Source organism: Phyllobates terribilis, unplaced genomic scaffold (genome assembly GCF_046119375.1).
Source record: "Phyllobates terribilis strain yellow unplaced genomic scaffold, ASM4611937v1 Scaffold_1__5_contigs__length_1240528914, whole genome shotgun sequence".
NCBI classification, from domain to species: domain Eukaryota; kingdom Metazoa; phylum Chordata; class Amphibia; order Anura; family Dendrobatidae; genus Phyllobates; species Phyllobates terribilis.
This window is the reverse complement of record NW_027362761.1, coordinates 889,764,689-889,789,578: the sequence shown is the minus strand read 5'-3', so window position 1 is coordinate 889,789,578 and position 24,890 is coordinate 889,764,689. Positions and strand designations below refer to the sequence as shown.

Below are 24,890 nucleotides of genomic sequence, written 5' to 3'. Positions count from 1 at the left end.
AGTGGTCCAGACTAGAGATGAGCGAATGTTTTGATGTTCGGGTTCGGCGAATAAACCCGAACATCAAAAAAGTGTTCATGTTCGGGCACCCTATCACGAACCCGAACACGAAAGGGGCCCCGAATATCCCTTGTTTCCCACGCTGTTATCTCCATGACAGTGTGGGAATCAGTGGCTGTGATGGGCGGTGGCATAAGCACACAGCGTCAAACCTGCAGTGGCTCCTGATCATGTGCACATACCCTTAAAGCGATGTCCCACATTTCTTTTTTCAAATATCTTTAGCTACAAAAGCATTAATTGCTGTACAAAAGCACATGCAAAAAATGCACCAAAAACCTCTGCAGCAAAGTGAATGAGAAACATGAAGTGTCATGCACACGTTGAGTATTTTTTGACTTGCATATTTGGTGCAGAAAATAATCATCAGCATGTGAGAGGATGATGGGAGTTGTACTTCACGCAAGACTACGATGTAAGACACAGATGAAGTTATTCTTCCCTTATCTGGACATTTGGACTGACGCCCAGAAACTAGATTGTAACTTGTTTTTAGCTGTCTCAGAAACCTTCTACTAATTATCACTTTTCTGTTTATGAAACTTTCTTATCAACATTCCACTGTTATGAATCATCATTTCGCTGCCTGTGAAACAAAGGCATTTTACTGCGCATGTCTGACAAAAAAAAAAAAAAATGAATGAAATGATTATTAATATAAATAAAGGGACTGCACCTATAGAGGCAGACGCGCTCAGGGGCTTCCCAGTACTTGATTATACACTACGTGTCTGTGTATTTCTTGTTACGGGGATACCCCGACTCCAACAAGGACCCTCCATGGCTGAATGATCCTAACAATTCCTGGCGCCCGAAACAGGGACCCGAGGTCTGCGTATTCCTTCAAGTTCATCGACCGGCACGAGTAACCGCTGAGATTGGGACATCGGAACAGCAGATGACAAACCTGGCCAGGTAAGAGACACTGTTAGTTCTCTTACATCTGCTCTGCGATAGTCCGTAAATTTCATGCATATCTTGTGTTGGGATTGAGGAACTAGTAGAGAAGGATACCTATAGCTCGGGTCATTCATGTATATACTGTAGGATCTGCCGAAGGAGAGGTCAGAGAAGGTTATGAAACGGATGGTATGAAAGAGATGTGGATGTCGGGAATAGCCTCATAAGCCGCACTAAGGTAGATGACATAAGTATTACGGAGATTGCCTAACTGAGTCATAAGGTTGTGTCCTTTCGGGGAAACCTTCGCTCACGCTTAACTCCCGCACCTTTGTCCTCCTTTTTGACGGATAAGAGATTGACAGAATGAGCCCATGGAAGTAATGATAATACTCCAGGGACACGATATATAATGGAGACTGTATGGTTCATTTTATGTATTGTTGGTCTTGCCCTTGTTGCCATATATATGTGTGTTAGAATTACTCTACACTTCAGACAAAACGGTCCAGAGAAACCGTTTCAGATACTGGCTCCTTAGGACAGAATAGGTAACGAGGAAAGGTAGAATATAGAATATATTTTATCTAACCCAAAAAGCCTCCTAAGGTAGGAATAGTCAGGAAAAATGGGCAACAAGATACTGGCTCCTTAGGACAGAATAGGTAACGAGGAAAGGTAAAATATAGAATATATTTTATCTAACCCAAAAAGCCTCCTAAGGTAAGAATAGTCAGGAAAAATGGGCAACAAACAGACTAAGACCACAAATGATGAACAAGATGTCTATACAATCGTGAAAGAAAGGTGTGGTGTAGAAGCAACTAAGAATTTAGGGAAAGTTTGCAAAACTTTTCAGGTAGCAAGGCATGACAGGTTTAACAGGAAACTATGGGAGGACATTCGGGCTAGAAAAGCAGGAGTGGTAAGAGACAAAGGATGGTAGAGTCCAAATTTTGGTGCCTGATGACCAAGAGTCTCTAGAAAACATTGTAAAAGTCCAAGCCTTAGAGGATGAGAAAGATCCTGCCCCTACCCAAATTATTTTAGATCTTTCTGAGGTACCAGAAAAATTATGGGCACAACATGACACCGATGTAGGACTAATGCCAATAGCTCCAGTAAAAGTCACTCCTGTTCCAGGTGTGACACTACCCCAATTGAGACAGTATCCTATTAGTGCCCAACAAGAACACGCCATAGGAGAACAGATAAAAGATTATCTAAAAACTGGAGTACTGATAGAAGTAAAGTCACCAGCCAATACACCGTTGTACCCCGTAAAAAAGAAATCTACTGAGGGGTCAGCTGCTAGGTACCGGATGGTACATGATCTAAGAGAGATAAATAAAATTTTGGAACCTATTACTCCTGTTGTGCCAAATCCACACACGTTGCTATCACAGATCCCAGCAACAGCACGAGTATTTTCTGTCATAGACTTATCAAATGCATTTTTTTCAGTACCATTACACCCAGACTGTTACAAACTGTTTGCATTTACATTTAAGAATAGACAATTAGCATGGACAAGATTACCACAGGGTATGATACATTCACCTACCTTGTACTCAGAAGCTATGAGATCAGTTCTTCAAAATTTCAAACCTACGGATGAGGTTGTAATTCTCCAATATGTTGATGACCTATTGTTATGTGCCCCTGCTCAAGAGTCCGCAAACAGCAACACAATAAGGTTGTTAATATTTCTAGCAGACATGGGCTGTAAAGTTAACAAGAAAAAAGTACAACTTTGTAAGACTACGGTAGTATTTCTAGGTCACTGCATTTCACAAGGTATTCGGCACCTCACCGCCGACAGACTAAAAATCATTAGAGATCTTGTTCCTCCCAAGAACTACAAAACATTAAGAGCATTTTTGGGAATAGTATCACACTGCAGACAATGGGTTATACATGCTAGTCAGCTTATGCAACCTCTATATGATTGTTTAAAAATCGAACCTTTCCAGTTAACTGAATCAGCACTCATAGCCTTTCAAGACCTCAAGAAAGGTCTCATGTCAGCCCCGGCCTTGGGAATCCCAGACTACGCCAAACCATTCCAATTAATGGCTGCGGAAATGTCTAATCATGCTACAGGAGTACTAACACAGAAACATGAAAATAAACAAAGACCTGTCGCATACTATTCTGCTCAATTAGATAATGTTACCAAAGCTGCACCATCATGTGTCAGAGTAGTAGCAGCTGTCTCTCTTTTGGTAGAAAAAGCCTCAGAAATAGTACTAGACCATGCCCTAATAGTACAAACTACACATGATGTACATGGCATACTGAATCAGGTATTGCCAAAACACATTTCAATGGCTAGACATCTTAGATTACAATGCTCCTTACTAATGCCACCAAACCTCACTTTTCGCCGCATATTGTCTCTAAATTTAGCCACTCTGTTACCACTAGAGACAAAGGGGGGAGTGGAAGGAGGTCAGGAAGACGAAGATGAAAATTTTTTACAATACCACGAACAAGACAATATAATACATGATTGCTTACAGTGTATAGAACAAGAAACACAAGGGCTACCTAATGTACAGGACACCCCTCTTGACAATCCAGACCTACATATGTATATAGATGGTAGTAGGTATGCAGATGAAACTGGTAACTTTCACACAGGTTATGCCATTGTATCAGATCATGATGTTATTGAAGCTGAGCCAATGCAGGCCAGCTGTTCAGCCCAGGAAGCTGAACTATTAGCTCTAGTACGAGCATTACAGTTAGCAAAAGAAAAAACCGCTAATATTTTTACTGATATGCATATGGTATTGTACATGATTTTGGATGTATATGGAGAGCTAGAGGTTACATGACAGCTTCAGGTCAACCAGTAAAACATGGACAAATGATTAGACAAATCCTAGAATCAGCTGCCTCAACCAAACAAGTAGCAGTAATAAAAGTACCTGCACATGTAAGACTCGACACCGAGATAGCTAGGGGTAATGACCGAGCCGACAAGGCTGCTAAGCGAGCTGCAGTAAAACCTCTGACAACTGACCACACTATTAGTGCAGTATCAGAATTTGACTTAATTACACGGCTCAAAGAAGCCCACCAACAGGTGAGTAGAGAAGAAAAAGAAGAGTGGCAGAAACAGGGGGCAGAAGAAAAAGAAGGACTATGGAGAAAAGGAGATGAGCTTTGTCTCCCCCGAGCGTGGTACCCTGTTGTGGTCAGTGAAGCCCACGGACCTACACATGTGTCTGCAAACGGTATGATACAGAGGGTCAGACAGAAGTGGTTAGCCCCAGGGTTCGGCCAGGTAGCTCGAGCAAAATGTGGTTCTTGTGAAATCTGTTTAGCCCACAATCCAGGACAGACTGTTAAGACCCCCCAGAAGCACCATGTAAGACCACTATATCCGTTCCAGAGACTTCAGATCGATTACATCCAGATGCCTAAGCATGGACACTATGAGTATGTACTGGTATGTGTGGACATGTTTTCGGGGTGGCCAGAGGCTTATCCAGTTCATACAGCCACGGCTAAAGTCACTGCAGTAAAAATAGCACATGAACTGGTACCCCGTTATGGTATCCCAGAAGTGATCGAGTCAGATAGAGGTACACATTTTACTGGAGAGATTTTTCAGAATGTAATGAAAATGTTGTGTATAAAAAGTGAACTACACACCCCTTACCACCCACAGAGTTCTGGTAAGGTTGAGAGAATGAATGGAACACTTAAGTTAAAAATACAGAAAGCCATGGCAGAAACACAGAAACCATGGACTGAGTGTCTCCCAATAGCATTGTATTCAGTCAGAAACACCCCCCAGGGAAAGAGCAAACTCACCCCCCATGAAATATTGTTTGGTAGAGTTGCCAATACAGGATTGTATTTCCCACAGACTTTAATGTTAGAAACTGAAAGCTTAACTGCTTATGTACAAAATTTATGTAAGCATGTGTCTAAAATACACTCTTTAGTGTTCTCTTCCATTCCAGATCCAGATTCCATTGAGGGAACGCACAAGCTGCAACCAGGAGACGAAGTTTACGTAAAAAGACATAACAGAAGAACGCTAGAACCCAGATTTGAGGGTCCATATCAGGTGTTATTGACAACTCCAACTGCAGTAAAATTGGAAGTGTTTACATGGACTAATTGCTCAGACAAATTAGCAAATAACCAAACCGTTAATTCTAGATTATGGAACACCACTGTTGCCATCCCAGTTGTGGGGTGGGTGGGATTTCCCTGGTGGCAAGGTAATATGACCGGAAAAATAAACAACTTACAATATTTAGCGTTTAAAGGAGGTGTATGGGTTCCTAGAAATAAGACGGGACTAACAGACTTAGGGTTAATTCCTACAGAAAATATACAACTCAGTTTTAGTAGCACAGTATCTTCTTCTCAACCTTTTAAACCTGATATAGTAGAAAAATACATACACAATAATGGTTGGAAATATTCACAATTATTCCCCGATGGAAACAATGATACATGTTCAAAGATACCAGGTAATATATTATGTAATGAGTCAAGTGCATATGACCCAGGTACACCGACTTGTGAAAATCCAGATGCAGGATACTGTAGTCCATTAGGTCAAAAACCCCCTTGGTGTATACTTCAGAATGTATCTAAATTTTTAGATTTGGTACATAGGTTGGTGCTCCAACACTCTGCAATATGGGATCTGCCTGAAGGAACTTTCTGGATTTGTGGAAATGGAGCATACAAATGGCTCCCAGTAGGAATAAAAGGTGCATGTACTCTAGGACGCTTAACACCGGCCACATTTATAGTTCAGAATCAGCAGGTAGATATGCAAGCAGTACCTAAACACACACTATACAAAAGAGCAGCCGACAACTCGCCTAGACCTTCAGGTAGGCCACATGTGGTCCAAATGGGAATTCCTAATAAAATATTCAGCACTTTCTTTGTGTATCCAATGTTGATGCAGATGTGGGACGAATATGACAGACACAATGATCAAAATAAAGATAGCTGGTGGTCAGACACCTTCTCCTTTCTCAACCCAAAGAACTGGTTTAAGGGTATTGGAGGTTGGGTGGCTGGAATTCTGCAAGGTATATTACAGATTGTGCTAGTTATAGTAGTCATATATGTAGTGTTTAAAATAGGATTAAAAATTATTTTAATATGCATAAATAAGCTTTGTAATATGGACTCAAGAATATGAAAGAAAAGAACTCCCGGACCAGGTCTTCTACCAAAAGTCCATAAGGAAGAATCAAAGGGGGGACTGAGAGGATGATGGGAGTTGTACTTCACGCAAGACTACGATGTAAGACACAGATGAAGTTATTCTTCCCTTATCTGGACATTTGGACTGACGCCCAGAAACTAGATTGTAACTTGTTTTTAGCTGTCTCAGAAACCTTCTACTAATTATCACTTTTCTGTTTATGAAACTTTCTTATCAACATTCCACTGTTATGAATCATCATTTCGCTGCCTGTGAAACAAAGGCATTTTACTGCGCATGTCTGACAAAAAAAAAAAAAAATGAATGAAATGATTATTAATATAAATAAAGGGACTGCACCTATAGAGGCAGACGCGCTCAGGGGCTTCCCAGTACTTGATTATACACTACGTGTCTGTGTATTTCTTGTTACGGGGATACCCCGACTCCAACAAGGACCCTCCATGGCTGAATGATCCTAACAGCATGTCAATTCTCTGTGCGTTTTTGTAGCATTTTTCACCCATTAAAAATGCAGGCAAGAAATGTGGCAAAAACGCACAAAGAATTGACATGCTGAGTTTTTGGTGCTTTTTTGCATGCATTTTTTGCATGCATTTTTGTATAGCAATGAATGCTTCCTGGAGCTAAAGATATTTGAAAAAAGAAACGTGGGACATTGTTTTAATGGTATGTTCACACGATCAGGAGCTGCTGCGGGTTTGACGCAGCTTGCTTATGCAGAATCAAACCCGCATGGCCAGATATTACAGCATAGTGGATGGGATTTGTAGAAATCCCATGTTCACTATGCGTTCATCTGTTTCTATGGATCACCCACAGACACAGACATGCAAGCGCGTCTTTCAAGACCGCACCATGTCAATTTCCCTTGCGGAGTTGCTGTCTCCACAAGAGAAATCTGATCCGTACAATGTACTGAATGCGGTGAATCCGCATGGTTCAATGAACGCATGTGGATTAATCCGCGTTCAGTAGAACGAAGCGCTTTGGATGCAGCATAAAGTGTGCTGCGTCAAAATTGCTGCCTGTCCGGATTGTGTGCACGTACCCAAACCCTTGGATTACCTTCAGACAACTGGTGAGTATTTTCGCTGCGTCTGAAATGCTGCGTTCTAATGCCACACTTGTTTTGTCAGTACATGTGGATCCACAGCATGTAATGACATTTCAATTGGTCAAAATTTGCAGTGGAGACTTGCGTCTTGCTACAGAATTTGACATGCTGTGGGAGAGTTTATGCAGCATCAAAAACAAGCACAGTGGGCATGTTATTGCTTATAAAAAATGAAGAATTAAATAAAAAAAATGGCGTGGGCTCCCGCAACATTTTCATAACCAGCAGAGAGAAAGCTGACCACTGGGGCCTCATATTACTAGCCGGGGAAGGGGCCATTAGCCAAAGATGTTCCCTGTCTATTAATAAAAGCTCACAGTTGTTTGCTTAGCCTTTACTGGCTAAATCACAGGGGGACCCCCGAAAAAAATTTATGTAGGGTCACAATATAAAATCTGACCAGCAAAGGCTAAACAGACAGCTGTGAGCTGACATTAATAGCGAGGGAAGGGGCCATGGATCCTGGCCCCCTCCGAGGCTAATAACATCAGCTCTCAGCGGACCCAGAAATGGCACATCCATAATATGCGCCAAATCTGGCACTTAGCCTCACTCTTCCAACTGTCGTGTAGTGGAGGGGCATGGGGTAATAGGGTGAGGTTCACGTCAGCCTTGTATTGACGGCTGACATGAAGCCCAGGTTAATAATGGTGAAGGGTCTATAAGACGCCCCCAATACTAACCCTGTAGTAAGGTTTTTGACTTTTTTCAATAAAGACACAGCCAGAATAAAGTATTTTATTTAAATAATATTCCACACGGTTTTAAAAATAAAAAACACCATATACTCACCTAACTCCCACTCCCTGAATTTCTCGTCTCCTGTAAGAAGCAAAAAATAAAAAACAACCATATCCCTCACCTGTACGCCATCATGACGTAATCCCATTGTCCCACAGCGATACGGGTCACTTCTACAACAGTTACATCAGCCATCACTGATGTCACTGCTATAGAAGACAGCACTCTATACACTGACAGGAGTGTGATCACTCCTGTCAGTGTATAGTGCTGTGCTGCAGGAGTGAGATCACTGGAGTTCAAACAGCTGAAGATTGGCTGAGAAATCTAGTGATCTCACTTACGGCATTAGATCTCACACAGCACCAATGCAGTAAGTGAGATCACCAGAGCGCTCAGCTAATCTTCAGCTGTTTGTGTTAGAACCCTACTGTTTGTTTTTCTATCTTGTGGTTGCATTCACGTGACCATCTGCCTTTATATTCCAGCTCCGCCCTCCTGGCTGTGCTGTACTTCAGTGTTCTACTCTCTCTCTAGCCTGGTGCTTCTGTGCCTTTCTCTGTCAAGTTCGCTTGGTCCTCTGGGACCTCTAGTACTTCTTGTCAGTTTGTCTTTTTGTGCTCTGCATCAACTTCTGTTTAGGAGGTGGCCCATTTTTGTCCCAGTCCTTAGTTCTTTTAGGGACCCCTCCCTTAATTCTATAGGTCTTCGTTCAGACTAGCCGAGGACTAAGGCGGGTCTGTTCACAAGGAACAGGCTGCCCGCTACATCTTAGGGATTCAGCTTAGTCTTTCTGTAGGGACAGCTTTCCCCTATCTTTCCTTAGTACATGTTGCAGATCATAACAGTAAGTCCAGCCCAAAAAAATAAAAGGAAAGAAATTCGGGGATCAGTATGGTTTCCATCCAGGAGTTGGCTCAATGCCTGCAGGGATTGTCTCTGGAGGTGGTCGAACTTCAGCAACACGTGAGTAGCTGTCCTGGAGCGCATTTTGTTTAACCCAAGGTAGGACTGCCTGATGTTTTTTATGGTAAACAGCAAGATTTTTTTTCCTTTAAAAATGCTTGTATGTTATATTTTCGTTTGAGACCAAGATTCTCTGGGAATGAATCACAGCTCATTGGTTGTATTATGTCACTTTTGCACAAAGAACCACAGGGTTGGGCCTTTGCTCTCCAGCCTAATGATCCATGTTTAAGGTCTGTTGAAGAATTTTTTTCAGCTATGGGGCTATTATATGACAATCCTGATCAAATCTCATCTGCTGAATCAGAACTTAGACATTTGAATCAGGGGTCAGATGATGTTGAAAATTATTGCACACATTTCAGGAGATGGGCTTCAGAAGTTAAGTGGAATGATTCGGCGCTGAGATGTTTATTTCTTGCTGGTCTCAGTGAAAGAGTTAAGGATTTGCTAATTGCATTCCCTGCTCCTGAGACTTTGCAGGATGCTATGCAGTTAGCTGTTCGTATAGACAGGAGACTGAGGTGCAGGCTCAATGAGGTAAAGACTCCTGTAATGTCAGGTCCTAGTCCCCAGAAAATCTGCTCTGATGGTGGGGAACCGATGGAGGTTGGGGGGATGTCACTTCATTCTCAGGAAAAAGACCGAAGATTTGCCAAGGGATTGTGTCTTTATTGTGGTAAAGCTGATCATTTGATTAAGTATTGTGAGCGTCGTTTAAGTAAAGAAAAAAAAAGGTCAGTTACGCCCGTATAGCTTGTTTACGCCTTGCAGGAGTGTTTCTTTCTGGGAGTACTACTCTGCAGGGAGATTTGATTGAATTTCAGGTATTTGAGGATTGTGATTCAACACTTAATGTGATTGATAAACGGTTTTTGGAAAACCTTAAGTTGAAATCCAAACCTTTTTCATTACCTATTTCTGTGGTTGCAATTGATAACTGTTATGATCTGCAACATAAACTAAGGTAAGAATGAGAAAAGCTGTCCCTACAGTAAGACTAAGCTGAATCCCTACGATGTAGTGGGCAGCCTGTTCCTTGTGAACAGACCCGCCTTCGTCCTCGGCTAGTCTGAAAGGAGACCTATAGAATAAAGGGAGGGGTTCCTAAAAAAACTAAGGACTGGGACAAAAATGGGACACCTCCTAACAGAAGTTGTTGCAGAGCAAAAAGACAAACTGACAAAAAGTACTAGAGGTTCCAGAGGACCAAGCAAACTAGACAGAGATAGGCACCAAAGCACCTGGCTAGATAGACAGGCAAATAACACTGATGTCCAGCAAAGCCAGAAGGGTGGAGTTGGAATATATAGGTAGCAGGTCACATGATCGCAAAACACAAGATAGCAAAAACTAACAGGAGGGTTCAAACAGTACCCCCTCTTCAATGAGGATCCTCCGGATCCTCCAGGCCCAGGGATATCAGGAAACCTCCTGTGGAAAGCTTTAACAAGCATAGGAGCAGAGACATCATCCTTCCTTACCCAGGAGTTGTCTTCGGGACCGAAACCCTTCCAGGAGACAAGGTACTGTAATATCCCTCTATGCCATCTTGAATTCAAAATACGAGAAATTTCATATTCACCGTCTACTACCACAGGAGGAACTGTGACAGTTGCGTCCCTATTAGACACGTTAGCCTTTTTCAACAAGGAAACATGAAACACAGAATTAATCTTCCAGGAAGTAAGGACATCCAACCTGACAGCAGATGGGTTAACAACCTGAAGCACTTTAAATGGACCCACAAACTTAGGACCCAGTTTTTTAGAGGGAATCCTTAACTGCAAGTTCTTCTAGGTCAACCAAACCATGTCACCCACAGTAAACAAAACCTCTTTACGTTTCCTGTCAAAATACTTCTTGGACTTCTTGCTAGCCTCTTGCAGGTTACAACGTACATTAGTCCAAACTCTCTCCAAATCACCGGAAAAATTCTCCTCCTCCAGCACCGCCGACCCCAATTTGGAGAACGAACCAAAGGACGGATGTCTCCCAGTGCAACAAAAAAAAAGGAGAACACCCAGCAGAGGAGGATGTATGATTGTTAAGAGCAAATTCTGCGAGAGGCAGAAACTCAGACCACACCTCTTGATTATCCGCCACAAAACAACGCAAAAACTGTTCAACATCCTGGTTCTTTCTTTCAGTCTGTCCATTAGACTCAGGATGATAACCAGATGAAAATGACAAATGAACTCCCAACCTGTCACAAAAAGCACGCGAAAAGCGAGCCACAAACTGAGGTCCTCTATCAGAAACAATATCTGTGGGAACACCATGGAGCTTGACAATCTCCTTAACAAACGCCTTAGCGAGTGTCTTGGCGCAGGGCAACTTAATGAATTGAACCAAATGACACATCTTACTAAAACGGTCCACGACCACCAAGATGACAGTAAAACCCTCAGACACAGGAAGATCAGTAATAAAATCCATAGAGAGATGCGTCCAAGGTGCACTAGGAACCTCCAGAGGGCAAAGCAACCCCGCAGCAGGAGTATGTGAAGCCTTTGACCTAGCACACACAGTACACTGACGCACCCACTGGATGACTTCCTTCTGCCATCCAGGCCACCAAAAACTGCGACTGATAAGTTTCTTAGTCTCCGAAACTCCTGGATGACCTGCCAACCGAGACTCATGACACTCCACAAACAAATGTCTCCTAAAGGCTCTTGGCACGAACAACCTCCCATGGGGAGTGTTAGATGGAGCATCATCTTGAGCATTCAGAATCCCATTCTCCAAATCGGAGTCCAATGCCGCCACCACAACTACTTTCTGCAAAATGCTCTCCTCCTCCTCGGCACCGACCGTAGGAGAGAAGCTGCGAGATAAAGCATCGGCTTTAACATTCTTAGTACCAGGGATATAGGTAACAGAAAAATGAAACTGAGGAAAAAAAAGTGCCCACCTAGCTTGACGGGCATTCAAGCGCTTGGCAGCATCCAGATAGATCAAATTCTTATGATCTGTGAAAACCTGAATAGGAAATCTAGCGCCTTCCAAAAAATGACGCCAGTGTTCAAACGCAAGTTTAATAGCCAGCAACTCCTGATTTCCAACATCATAATTCAGTTCGGTTTCCGAAAATTTTTTCGAAAAGAAGGCACAAGGATGTACTCCAACCTTGTTCTCCTGAGACAAAACTGCTCCGTTTCATTTTTCTGTTACCTATATCCCAGGTACTAAGAATGTTAAAGCCGATGCTTTATCTCGCAGCTTCTCTCCTACGGTCGGTGCCGAGGAGGAGGAGAGCATTTTACAGAAAGGAGTTGTGGTGGCGGCTTTGGACTCCGTTTTGGAGAAAGGGATTCTGAAAGCTCAAGATGATGCTCCATCTAACACTCCCCATGGGAGGTTGTTCGTGCCTAGAGCCTTTAGGAGAGATTTGTTTGTGGAGTGTCATGAGTCTCGGTTGGTAAGTCATCCAGGAATTTCGGAGACTAAGTGACTGATCAGTCGCAGTTTTTGGTGGCCTGGATGTCAATAGGAAGTCATCAAGTGGGTGCGTCAGTGTACTGTGTGCACTAGGTCAAAGGATTCACATACTCCTGCTGCGGGGTTGCTTTGCCCTCTGGAGGTTCCTAGTGCGCCTTGGACGAATCTCACAATGGATTTTATTATTGATCTTCCTGTGTCCGAGGGTTTTACTGTCATCTGGGTGGTCGTGGACCGTTTTAGTAAGATGTGTCATTTGGTTCCATTCATTAAGTTGCCCTGCACCAAGACACTCGCTAAGGCGTTTGTTAAGGAGATTGTCAAGCTCCATGGCGTTCCCACGGATATTGTTTCTGATAGAGGACCTCAGTTTGTGGCTCGCTTTTGGCGTGCTTTTTGTGACAGGTTGGGAGTCCACTTGTCATTTTCATCTGGTTATCATCTGAGTCTAATGGACAGACTGAAAGAAAGAACCAGGATGTTGAACAGTTTTTGCGTTGTTTTGTGGCGGACAATCAAGAGGTGTGGTCTGAGTTTCTGCCTCTCGCAGAATTTGCTCTTAACAATCATACATCCTCCTCTGCTGGGTATTCTCCTTTTTTTGTTGTACTGGGAGACATCCGTCTTTTGGTTCGTTCTCCAAATTGGGGTCAGCGGTGCCGGAGGAGGAGAATTTTTCCGGTGATTTGGAGAGAGTTTGGACTAATGTACGTTGTAACCTTCAAGAGGCTAACAAAAAGTCCAAGAAGTATTTTGACAGGAAAAGTAAAGAGGTTTTGTTCACTGTGGGTGACATGGTTTGGTTGTCCTCGAAGAACCTGCGGTTGAGGATTCCCTCTAAAAAACTGGGTCCTAAGTTTGTGGGTCCATTTAAAGTGCTTCAGGTTGTTAACCAGTCTGCTGTTAGGTTGGATGTCCCTACTTCCTGGAAGATTAATCCTGTGTTTCATGTTTCCTTGTTGAAAAAGGCTGACGTATCTGATAGGGACGCCACTGTCACAATTCCTCCTGTTGTGGAAGACGGTGAATATGAAATTTCTTGTATCTTGAATTCTAGATGGCATAGAGGGAGATTACAGTATCTTGTCTCGTGGAAGGGTTCCGGTCCCGAAGACAACTCCTGGGTACGGACGGATGATGTCTCTTCTCCTAGGCTTGTTAAAGCTTTCCACAGGAGGTTTCTTGATAGGCCTGGGCCTGGAGGATCCGGAGGTTCCCCATAAAAGAGGGGATACTGTTAGAACCCTCCTGTTTGCTTTTCTATCTTGTGGTTTGCGGTCATGTGACCATCTGCCTTTATATTCCAGCTCCGCCCTCCTGGCTGTGCTGGACTTCAGTGTTCTACTGTCTCTCTAACCTGGTGCTTCTGTGCCTTTCTCTGTCAAGTTCGCTTGGTCCTCTGGGACCTCTAGTACTTCTTGTCAGTTTGTCTTTTTGTGCTCTACAACAACTTCTGTTTAGGAGGTGGCCCATTTTTTGTCCCAGTCCTTAGTTCTTTTAGGGACCCCTCCCTTAATTCTATAGGTCTTTGTTCAGACTAGCCAAGGACTAAGGCGGGTCTGTTCACAAGGAACAGGCAGCCCTCTACATCGTAGGGATTCAGCTTAGTCTTTCTGTAGGGACAGCATTCCCCTATCTTTCCTTAGTACATGTTGCAGATCATAACAGTTTGAACTCCAGTGACCTAAGTATTGGCAGCTGCTTGCGATACGCTGCGGGAGCCATAGCGCGCCTGTCAGTTTATTGCCAGCTGCCTGATAGGACAGTCACATCTCCGGATGTGGCTGTCCTATCAGGGACATCGAAGTGGGACACGCAGTATATGGACACCTCTCAGTATGATTCCGCAGTGCTGTGACCGGCGGTAGCAATCTTACCGCCGGTCACAGCCCCTGATTCCCATGCTGACATGTAGATGACAGCGTGGAAAACCAGGGATGTTCTTGTTCGGGTCCCATTTTTGCCAATTTTTGCTTTAAAAGCTCGGTAACCTGAACATGGGTCCAGATTACACAGTTTGATTGCTGCTACATGACTTCCAGACTACACAGCCTGACTGCTGTTATAGAGGACCGTCCAGATTACATAGCTTGACTGCTGTTATATAGGACTGCCCAGGCTACACAGCTAGATTGCTGTTATAGAAGACTGTCAGACTTCACAGCTTGACTGCTGTTATAGAGGACTATCCAGACTACATACCTTGACTGCTGTTATAGAGGACTGTGCAGATTACTAACCTTGACTGCTGTTATATAGGACTGCCAAACTACACAGCTAGACTGAAGACTGTCCTGACTACACAGCTTGACTTCCGTACCGCTATAGAGGGTTGTTCTCAATACACAGCCAAAATACATTTTTAGTAAGTGGTATACAGAGATTACATTCAGATAATTTTATAGAAGTTGAAGTGGACTACACAACTATGCCGGTAGAATATGGACCGGTCTGAATAACACAGCCTGAATTCTGTAAACAAAGGCAGTTGCATTAGTCCAGACTAATCAGCTTGTACCTTATAAATGTGTTTATCCTATACTAATGACTAGAATAGCTACCTTTTTTGAAACATGACAACAAAACACTATACTTTATTTAGATAAATACATCTAAATACATAGAAAGTCTATTTTGTAATGTTTAATTTAAAAAACATTATTTTATACTAACTGACTTTGGACTATATAGTACTCCAACAAACACAAAATAAAAATATAAGTTAACTGTGTTTTTAAACATTTTTTTTATAATGAACCAGCTGAAATGTCATGTTACTGGAGAATTAAATGACAACAGAAAATTCCTTTGCATTAGTTCCCTAAGAGCTAAAGTCTTTAGGACTAAAACCTGTTAATTGGGTTCTTAAAGTTTAGCCATTGTGACTCTGCAAGTATAATTGAACTAAAAGCTTTTGTGCAGTGATGACCTTTCAAGGATTACTATAAAGCTCTGGTGACATTACGGCAAAGACTGAGGTTGGATTTTCTGTCAAAAACACAATCAAATACACATTTAGAAAGTAGATGTGTACGATGAAAAAAATTATCAATGACCAAAGAGGAAAAAATGATTTTTACAGCACTTCTGTGAGCTGCAGGAAGCTATTATTGAACTAAAGTCTTTTGAACATAACAGCTGGAGTTACTGCACACAGCGAACCCCCTTTGCTTCTGCAAAAGCATTGTAAATGCATATTGCAAAATCCCCAATATCAAGAAAATGATTGGTGAAAGAAACATAATTTGCTAAGTACTGCAAATGCTCAAAGTAAATTTAAGATTACTTTATGAATGATAAATGTTCAAGATGGCATATTATTATGAAGATATATACTGATTTATTCAACCTGATTGTAAAACTAACCTTCAGTTCCACTGCAAGCTACTCCTGCCCATTGCTTTGGTTTTCTCAGACAGTAGTGCATGTTGTATTAAATGAAGGATTCCAATCATAAAACAGTTATGAGAAGTCTCTTGTTATTAAGGGAAATGGGTAACATATGAGTCCCATGTTTAATGTAGGAAAAGATCTTGTACATTATAGTAATTTTCAGCTTTGCTGCTATCTGAGCTCTGACAGTAATGGTGCTGATATATAGCACCAAGTGCATTCAGAAATGTTCTTGACTTATTATGGGGAATCATTACTGATAATCATTAAATGTGAGGGAAGGGATTTATATGATCATTTTTCACAGTGGAGAAACCACAAGGTTGTAATTGTGTATTAGTCCATTTCTTGATGCTATCTCACTTTCTGTAATTCCTGTCTCAGCCAGGAGGGTAAAGGTTGTCCCAGTCTGTGAAGAAGTTTGGACAATTCAATGTTGTGCTCCTGATAATAGCTCGAAAGAAATAGTCTCGACTGAAAAAAAGAAAAAACATTATTAGTGCTAATGACCAATATATGATTTCATTAGTTAACACAATAGAAATACAGTGGCAAGCAAAAGGGTAACAATGTTTTGAACTTTTGACTTTCAGGTTCCATATCTCACCATCCACTACTGCTTGCAACGTGAGACTACCATCATTTTATAGGCAATCATCTTGGCTATCTCATACATAAATTTGACTTGCAACTATTTAGCATAAGATTAATTATGCAGATTCTTGTCATGTTACTTCATTGTTACTGTTTTGTTTCTAAAAACCTAAATTAAAATTTTTATTATTTTGCTATTATTTTGTAAATCCGCCTTTGGATTTCAACACTGCCTGAACCCTTCTGGGCATGCTCTCAATCAGCATGTCTCGACCGAAATCTGATCCGAGGTCTCTTCTACACGTTCCCAAAGTTGGTGTGTAGTGGTGTCCAAAGAAAACCGCAAGGCAGGATTCTAGTACGGCACAGCAGATGAGAAGACTGAAACAAAACTCCGGCTTTATTATGTACAAAGGGGATATATGCCGGGAAATGAGAATAACAATATTCACAATGACAATATTAATAACATGAACATAGAAAGAAATAGCTGAAGCGAGTCACAAAACTCCAGCTATGGCAAAGAAAGCTTAATATAACAGTACACATCAAGTTTCACAAATTACTCTAAGCTAATTCTCTAGCTAGCTTTCCGCTATTCCGGCCACGCTGCTACAGCGTCCTAACTAAGGGAAAACTACACTTAACCCTAACACGGTTCAACACCAGTAAGTCACTCACAATTGCGCAGATCAGATGCAGATGGCGGCCGACGATTGTTTCCGATGTAACTGTCCCGAATCAATTTACTTGAGTCCTTTCTCTTGAATATTGGATCTCTTTCCTCTGCAGGCTGGCAAATCTTGTTTCACTTTCATTAGTGAGGAATGGCTGACACTCTGTGTTGTCTGATCCATCAGATCACAAGTCTTCAGGGAAACCGTTCTTCAACAAGGGATGAATTTCTCTACTCTTTGACACAATCCTGGCAACAAATCTTGCTAAAGTCCATACTCTTCTATCATAGATTAACAGTTTATTTTTATAACCTTTCCTTATCAGGGAACTCACAGCATTCTCTGTGTTCCCTCAGACACACACGAGGTCTCTCTGCTTCCTGGTTCTTCATCTCTCCCAGCACACACCAAGCAACCTGAGATGGGAGTCGACAAGTCCAAAAGCAGAAAACCCAGAGGGGAGCATGGTTTCTTAAAGCCACAGTGCATTCAATGTCCGGTAAGTGCCGATCCCCTACATGCCTCCCCACTTAAAGACGGCCGTCCTTAGCCTCGCTGTTTAGCTCTGAAAAGAATAAGGCTTTGTGCAGCGATATGCATAACAGGACAACTTTCATCACAATACATATGAGTGGACCAAATAAACTGATCAGCATTGTACCTGTCTGGTGGAAGGCTTACTGGATCTCCGGAGATCCTGACTGTCCTCCTTTGGCATAGCGGCCGTAGGACTGTCCTCTTCAGCTGAAGGTTCACCTGGAGCCTTCGTTTCCTCCCCTCCGAGAACTGGCAACGGACCCGTGTCGGGAATGTCAACTCCCATGGACAGGGGACCTTCCGCGGACTCAGAAATGGTCCACCAGTCTTCAACACAGTCACTGTCCGGGAAAAATGGTCCTGATAAAGGAACAGGAGGAGCAACTCTGGGGACAGATGTAGGTTCTTCAGAGCGGCATGGCCGTAACATATTCCTATGTATAGTTCTCTGACCAGACTCCTCATTTTCAGCTTGCACTTCATACACTGGACCATTGGGATACACTCTCTTCATCACTTTGTATGGTTGTACATCCCAACGTCCGCTCAGCTTCCCTTTGGGGTATTTTTTCCACACCATCACTCGGTCTCCAGGCTGGATCGGAAATTCCTGAATTGGCGGTTGGTTGTTGTGTGTCTCATCTTGCAATCACTGGCCTGCTAGCCGGTGGATAGTCTGAAGTCGTCTCCGATGGTCTTTCACCCAGGAGCTGGTAGATTGTTCGAATAGATCCTCTGGTTGTTCCAGATTTAGCTCAATGATTTTTTGGCCGGCCCTACCAAACAGTAACGTGTATGAGGTATACCCTGTGGTGGTGTGTACCCGATTGTTATAGGTCCAGACTAGTTCGGGTATGTAGTCAGGCCAATGCATCTTCTTATCTTCTTCTAATGTCCACAACATTTGAAGCAGAGTCCAGTTGAAGCGCTCACAGACCCAATTCCCTTGGGGGTGATATGGAGTTGTCCGGAACCTTTCGATGTCGTACAGTCGGTACAATTCCTCCATCACTTTGCCCTGAAAACACGCTCCATGGTCTAAATGAATCCTCTTCAGACACCCATAAGCCCAGATGAAATCCTGACAGACGGCTTGCGCAGTCGACTCAGCCGTCTGATTCCGAGTCGGGGTTACCACTGTAAACTTGGAGAAGTGGTCGGTCATGACCAGGCAGTACGGTGGGCCTCTAGCCTATAGTCCCACGAGGAGGTAATCTATCATCAACACTTCAAGTGGTTCTTTGGTCTGTATGGTCAGTAGGTGCCCTCTGTTCTGTGCTTTGGGTGAGGTCACACGTTCGGCACTGTTGGTGCGCTTCATCAACCGTCTCCTCCAGTCAGGGGTAATGTACGTAACGCTGCAGCCACTTGTAAGTCTTCCACGGGCCGAAGTGAGCCCCAAACTCATGAGCTTCCTTGGCAATTTATCGTGCCACTGTCCAGGGACTACTACTTGTCATCTCGCCTCTAAGTCAACAGGCTGTTGCCACTTGCGATATAGAACGGCTTTTCAAACTTTCAATCTATCCAACTAGTGTATCATTGACTTCGTTTCGAGATCTAGGGCAGCTCTTTCTACCTTGTCAGGCCATTTTCCTTGGGCTACCCAGCTTTTCACTTGCTGCAACCCTGCATCCACATCTTGGACCTGACCCCATTCTTTGTTAGTCCTTCCCAGTGACTGGAGTAGAGGTCGAACCTCCCCGCTTGACTGTGCCACTACTGCAATGGGCATGAATTTGCAGAAATCTGGGATCTCCTCTTCTTCTAGGTGCTCATCGCAGTCTTCATCTGGAGTCTTGAAGGTTACTCTTGACAATCCATCAGTATTGGTATTCTCCGTGGCAGAGCGGTAGTGTATCGAGAAGTCAAATTTTGCGAGACGGGCAACCCAGCACTGCTCCAGGGCCCCCCGCTTAGCAGTGTCCAGATGGGCCAATGGGTTGTTATCCGATCGCACTTGGATCTTGGCTCCCGTCAGGTACTCTGTGAATTTCTCTGTCATAGCCCATACTAGTGCGAGGAGCTCTAGCCGGAAGGAGCTATAGTTGTGGGGGTCCCGCTCGGTATCCCTCAAGGCATTACTGGCATAGACGATGACTCTTTCATGCCCGTCTTGAATCTGCTCCTAGACTGCCATCCATGTATAAGAGGAACGGCAGGTCGAAATCAGCATAGGCTAAGATGGGGGCTGACATTAGGGCATTTTTCATTGTCTACAAGGCCTCCTCCTGTTTCTGCTCCCAGGGTATGCACTGGTTCTTTGGTCCCCCAACAGTCCCCCTCAGCCGTTCGTGCAGGGGGCCCGATATTTTTGCATAGTCTTTGATGAACCGCTGGAAGTACACGGTCAATCCGAGGAAGGCCTTTAACTCCCGAAGTTTTCTAGGTGCTGGCCATTGTTGTATCGCAGCTAATTTAGCTTGGGAAGGCAAGACCCCATCCTGAGACACGTTGTGGCCGAGGTACTCGATCTCTTTCTTGAAAAGATGACACTTCTTCGGCTTTACCTTCAGGTCATGGGCCTGTAATCATCCGAGCACCTGCCCAAGTCTGTTCAGATGTTCCTGAAAAGTAGCAGAGTAGACGATGATGTCATCCAGGTAGATCAGAGTATCTTCAAAGTTTTAGTCACCCAAACACTTCTCCATCAACCGCTGGAATGTCCTCGGCGTATTGGATAATCCGAATGGCATCCTATTAAATTCAAACAGTCCCATGGGGAGTATGAATGCTATCTTCGCCTTGTCCTTTTCTGCCACTGGTACTTGCCAGTACCAGCTAGCTAAATCCAGAGTAGAGAAGTATTTTGCTTTACATGGGGCAGTCAGGGACTCTTCAATACGGGGCAAGGGGTAAGAGTTTCGCACAGTGCACGCGTTCAACCACCTGCAGTCCACGCAAAAACGAAGGACAAGCACCACTGGGGCTGCCCATGGGCTCTGACTACTCTGCACCACTCCCGGATCCAAAATTTGTTTCGGCAGGGATTTCACCTCTTTGTACAGCTTAGGGGGTATCTGTCGATATCGTTCTCGAATCCCCCATCGGTATCTTATGGGTGATGGCGTCCATGCAGCCAAAGTCTTCAGCACAATTGTATCTGTTCCGAATTGAGAGCTTTCAAATCCACCTCCATCTGGGTCAGGAGGGCTCGCTCATTCAATTCTGGAGTCGGTGCCCCTCTTCTCTTCGGCTGTGACGGCCAGGGACCAGACTGCTTCATCTACCGGGGCCAGGTTCAATTCTCTAGGACTCAACACTTCACTTCGATGTAAGTACACCCGAGCCAGTTCCATTCTTGGGGGTAAATGACTTCTCTCTGCCCCATATTCATGACCCAGATGGGTACTCTCCCTTTTTGGACCACTGCCAGTGTCCAGGCCACCAGGACGTTCTGGTCTATTTCACCTAGGCCCATCGGTTCAATAGCCACCTCCATACCTTTAAGGTTGCCATGGGACATGGGAGAATGGTCTCCTGACCAGGAGGGAGGGTGAGGGATGCTCTTCCTGGCACTCGGATAATTCCCAAAGACTAGTGTATCGGGATGCTCTTCTGTGTCCCACAAACATGGATCAGCCGTTGAAACGCTTTCTGAGTGGGCTTATGCGGGGTGGCCTGTTTCCAATAGCCAGGCGCCCGTTTAGTGAACATAATCTGGTCTTACTCTCGCAGAATATTCATACCCATTATCACCAGTACATCTTCTTTAAATGGCTTGGGAACCAACAGGATGTCTTTTCTTCTCACATCTTATCCACATAACCACACGTTCATCCACACAACCCCCGTGACTGTAATCGGTTGCTGATTAGCCGTCATCACCCGAATTAGCATCTCCTGCTCTGGCTTGACCATCGCCTGAAAATAACGATTAAAATACGACTCGGGCATAGTCATCACTTGCGACCCGGTATCCACCAAACAGTCCACTGGGATACCTTCCAACTCGGCTCACTGGATGGGACAGCCTCCAACCAGATGTTCAGAGTTGTGCAGGGTGGTTTGTCCTTCTACCCCCCCTGCAGTACGCCCCACTACTGCAGGGCCCGGAAGTTTAATGGTGGCTCTGGATATCCCTGCAAGTCACTCTGTCACTCTCTAGCAAAGTGTTTTTCACCTCCAATCGCCAGCACTGTGCAACTTAACATCCCTCTCTTCATCCGCATGCGGGATGTGCCCTTGACGTTCAACTGGCTAGTTGCAGTGAAGGACGCTGGGGCCTCGGGTAGAATAACTCAGGCCAGGGAACCACTGGCGGGTAATAATGAGGATCTTGATAACACGGCCAACCCACAGACGTTGTAAACGGGGGACTGTAAGGGTTCAACTGACCAGTGTAGGGAGGTCCAGGTTCAGGAGCCCGAGTGAAGGTCCGATAAGGGGCTGCTAGGGCAGGGTATGTTATCTCAGTGGCGGAGCCAGTTCCCATTCTCTTTTCAATTTGTGTCACTATTTCTTGCATAATATTCAGTGAACTCTGCAGGTCCTGCACCACCCTGAACAGAGGCTCTTTATTCCCTCTACCCCTGATAGTCATGGCGGCCTGAGTATGCACCACTACGGAGGCACAGCTGTCTTCTTTGTTTCGGGCCACCGCTTCTGCTAATATTTGTCGGAAACTTAAGGCTGAATTCACTCTTACTCGCTCACACAGTATCTGTCTCAGGAAAGTACTGTAGAGTCCCAGAATAAATTGTTCCCTTAGTATCTGGTCTACAGATCCGATGCCGTATACTCCGTCTGCCTCTTTCTTTTGTACCTCTGCAAGTACTCCTTGTAAAACTGTGGTGCATTGGGAGACTCTCTCCCCTTCTCGTTGCAACCGATAGAAGAATTTTGCGGGGAGATGCTCCGCACTAGCCGTTTCACCATATATCTCTTCCAGAAACGTCACCACCTCTTCTAAGGTGCTACATGTGTCTTCCAATTGCAAGAAAACATTTCACCGTCCAAGGTGGGCAGAGCAATTTCAACTTGTAGTTCTGGGCTGACATTATAAATCTTGGCAGCGCTTTGCAATCTGGTGACCCAGTCTGTCAGTGGCATATTCTGGCAATCAAATTTGGGAAGAACACTAAACAACATACGCAAAGGGAGGGCCCTTGCAGGGGTTCCACCAATACCTGTGGTACTCACATTAGCCACATTGCTGTTGGACGATCTCTGTTACCATACTCTGCTCACAGCGCCACTTATAGCGGTTTCCAAAGAACAATGCAAGGCAGGATTCAAGTACGGCATAGCAGATGAGAAGGCTGAAACAAAACTCCGGCTTTGTTATGTACAAAGGGGATATATGCCGGGAAATGAGAATAACAGTATTCACAATGACAATATTAATAATATGAACATAGGAAGAAAAAGCTGAAGCGAGTCACAAAACTATGCTTCAGCTGTGGCAATGAAAGGTCAATACAACAGTACACATCAAGTTTCACAAACCTGGCTTTCCGCTATTTGGGCCACGCTGCTACAGCGTGCTAACTAAGGGAAAACTACACTTAACCCTAACACAGTTCAACACTAGTGAATCACTCAAAATTGCACAGATTAGATGCAGATGGCGGCCGACGCTTGTTCCCGGTGTAACTGTTCTGAATCAATTCACTTGAGTCCTTTCTACGGTATACTGGTTCTCTTTCCTCTGCAGGCAGGCAAATCTTGTTTCACTTTTACTATTGAGGAATTGCTGACACTCTGTGTTGTCTGTTGCATCAGATCACAAATCTTCAGGGAAACTGTTCTTCAACAAGGGATGAATTTCTCTACTCTTTGACACAATCCTGGCAACAAATCTTGCTAAAGTCCATACTCTTATCTCTCATAGATTAACAGTTTCTTTTTATAACCTCTCCTTTTCAGGGAACTCGCAGCAGTCTCTCTGTTCCCTCAGACACACACGAGGTCTCTCTGCTTCCTGGTTCTTCATCTCTCCCAACACACACCAAGCAAACTGAGGGGGGAGGCGACTAGTCCAAACCCAGAAAACCCAGAGGGGAGCATGGTTTCTTAATGCCACAGTGCATTCAATGTCTGTTAAGGGCTGATCCCCTACAGATGCATACTGGTTGACTCACTTTGGTATGTAAACAGCTTTTTATTCAAAACTACCGACAAGTGTTTGATTGGGTTGAGGTCTGGGGACTGTGGGAGCCAATCCAATATCTCTACTTCATTGTCATTGAACCATTTCTTCGCCAATCTTGAAGTATGCTTTCGGTCGTTTTCCTGCTGGAACACTACACCGCGTGCAGAATTATTAGGCAAATGCGCATTTTGATCACTTCGATACTTTTTATACATGATGTCCTACTCCAAGCTGCATAGGCTTGAGAGCCAACTACCAATTAAGTAAATCTGGTGATGTGCATCTCTGTAATGAGGATGGGTGTTGTCTAATGACATCAACACCCTATATAAGGTGTGCTTAATTATTAGGCAACTTCCTTTCCTTTGGCAAAATGGGTCAGAAGAGAGATTTGACAGGCTCTGAAAAGTCCAAAATTGTGAGATGTCTTGCAGAGGGATGCAGCAGTCTTGAAATTTCCAAACTTTTGAAGCGTGATCACCGAACAATCAAGCGTTTCATGGCAAATAGCCAACAGGGTCGCAAGAAGCGTGTTGGCCAAAAAAGGCACAAAATAACTGCCCATGAATTTAGGAAAATCAAGAGTGAAGTTGCCAAGATGCCATTCGCCACCAGTTTTGCCATATATCAGAGCGATACTCAGGGACATGGCCAAGGTAAGGAAGACTGAAAAACGACCACCTTTGAACAAGAAACATAAGATAAAACGTCAAGAATGGGCCAAGAAATATCTTAAGACTGATTTTTCAAAGGTTTTATGGACTGATGAAATGAGGGTGACTCTTGATGGGCCAGATAGATGGGCCAGAGGCTGGACCAATAAAGGGACCAATAAAGGGCAGAGAGCTCCACTCCGACTCAGACGCCAGCAAGGTAGAGGTGGGGTACTGGTATGGGCTGGCATCATCAAAGATGAACTTGTGGGACCTTTTCGGGTTGAGGATGGAGTGAAGCTCAACTCCCAGACCTACTGCCAGTTTCTGGAAGACAACTTCTTCAAGCAGTGGTACAGGAAGAAGTCGGTATCGTTCAAGAGAAACATGATTTTCATGCAGGACAATGCTCCATCACATGCATCCAACTTCTCCACAGCGTGGCTGGCCAGTAAAGGTCTAAAAGAAGAAAAAATAATGACATGTTCACCTGATCTGAACC

General features: G+C 43.9%; 1 protein-coding gene across 4 annotated transcripts in view; it reads right to left on the bottom strand.

Moving 5' to 3' along the window:
* The window catches only part of LOC141154249 (bifunctional heparan sulfate N-deacetylase/N-sulfotransferase 4-like), a 920,299-nt gene that overhangs the window by 8,114 nt on the left and 887,295 nt on the right, over positions 1-24,890 (bottom strand). For 2 of the 4 annotated variants that reach the window (XM_073639869.1, XM_073639888.1), the window contains one exon: positions 16,197-16,307. In XM_073639869.1, the coding sequence (XP_073495970.1) occupies positions 16,197-16,307 (111 nt within the window). Of the gene's footprint in view, positions 1-1,298; positions 2,684-15,806; positions 16,308-24,890 lie in introns of those variants that run through there. The other 2 variants (XR_012247419.1, XR_012247418.1) reach the window with 2 other exon arrangements.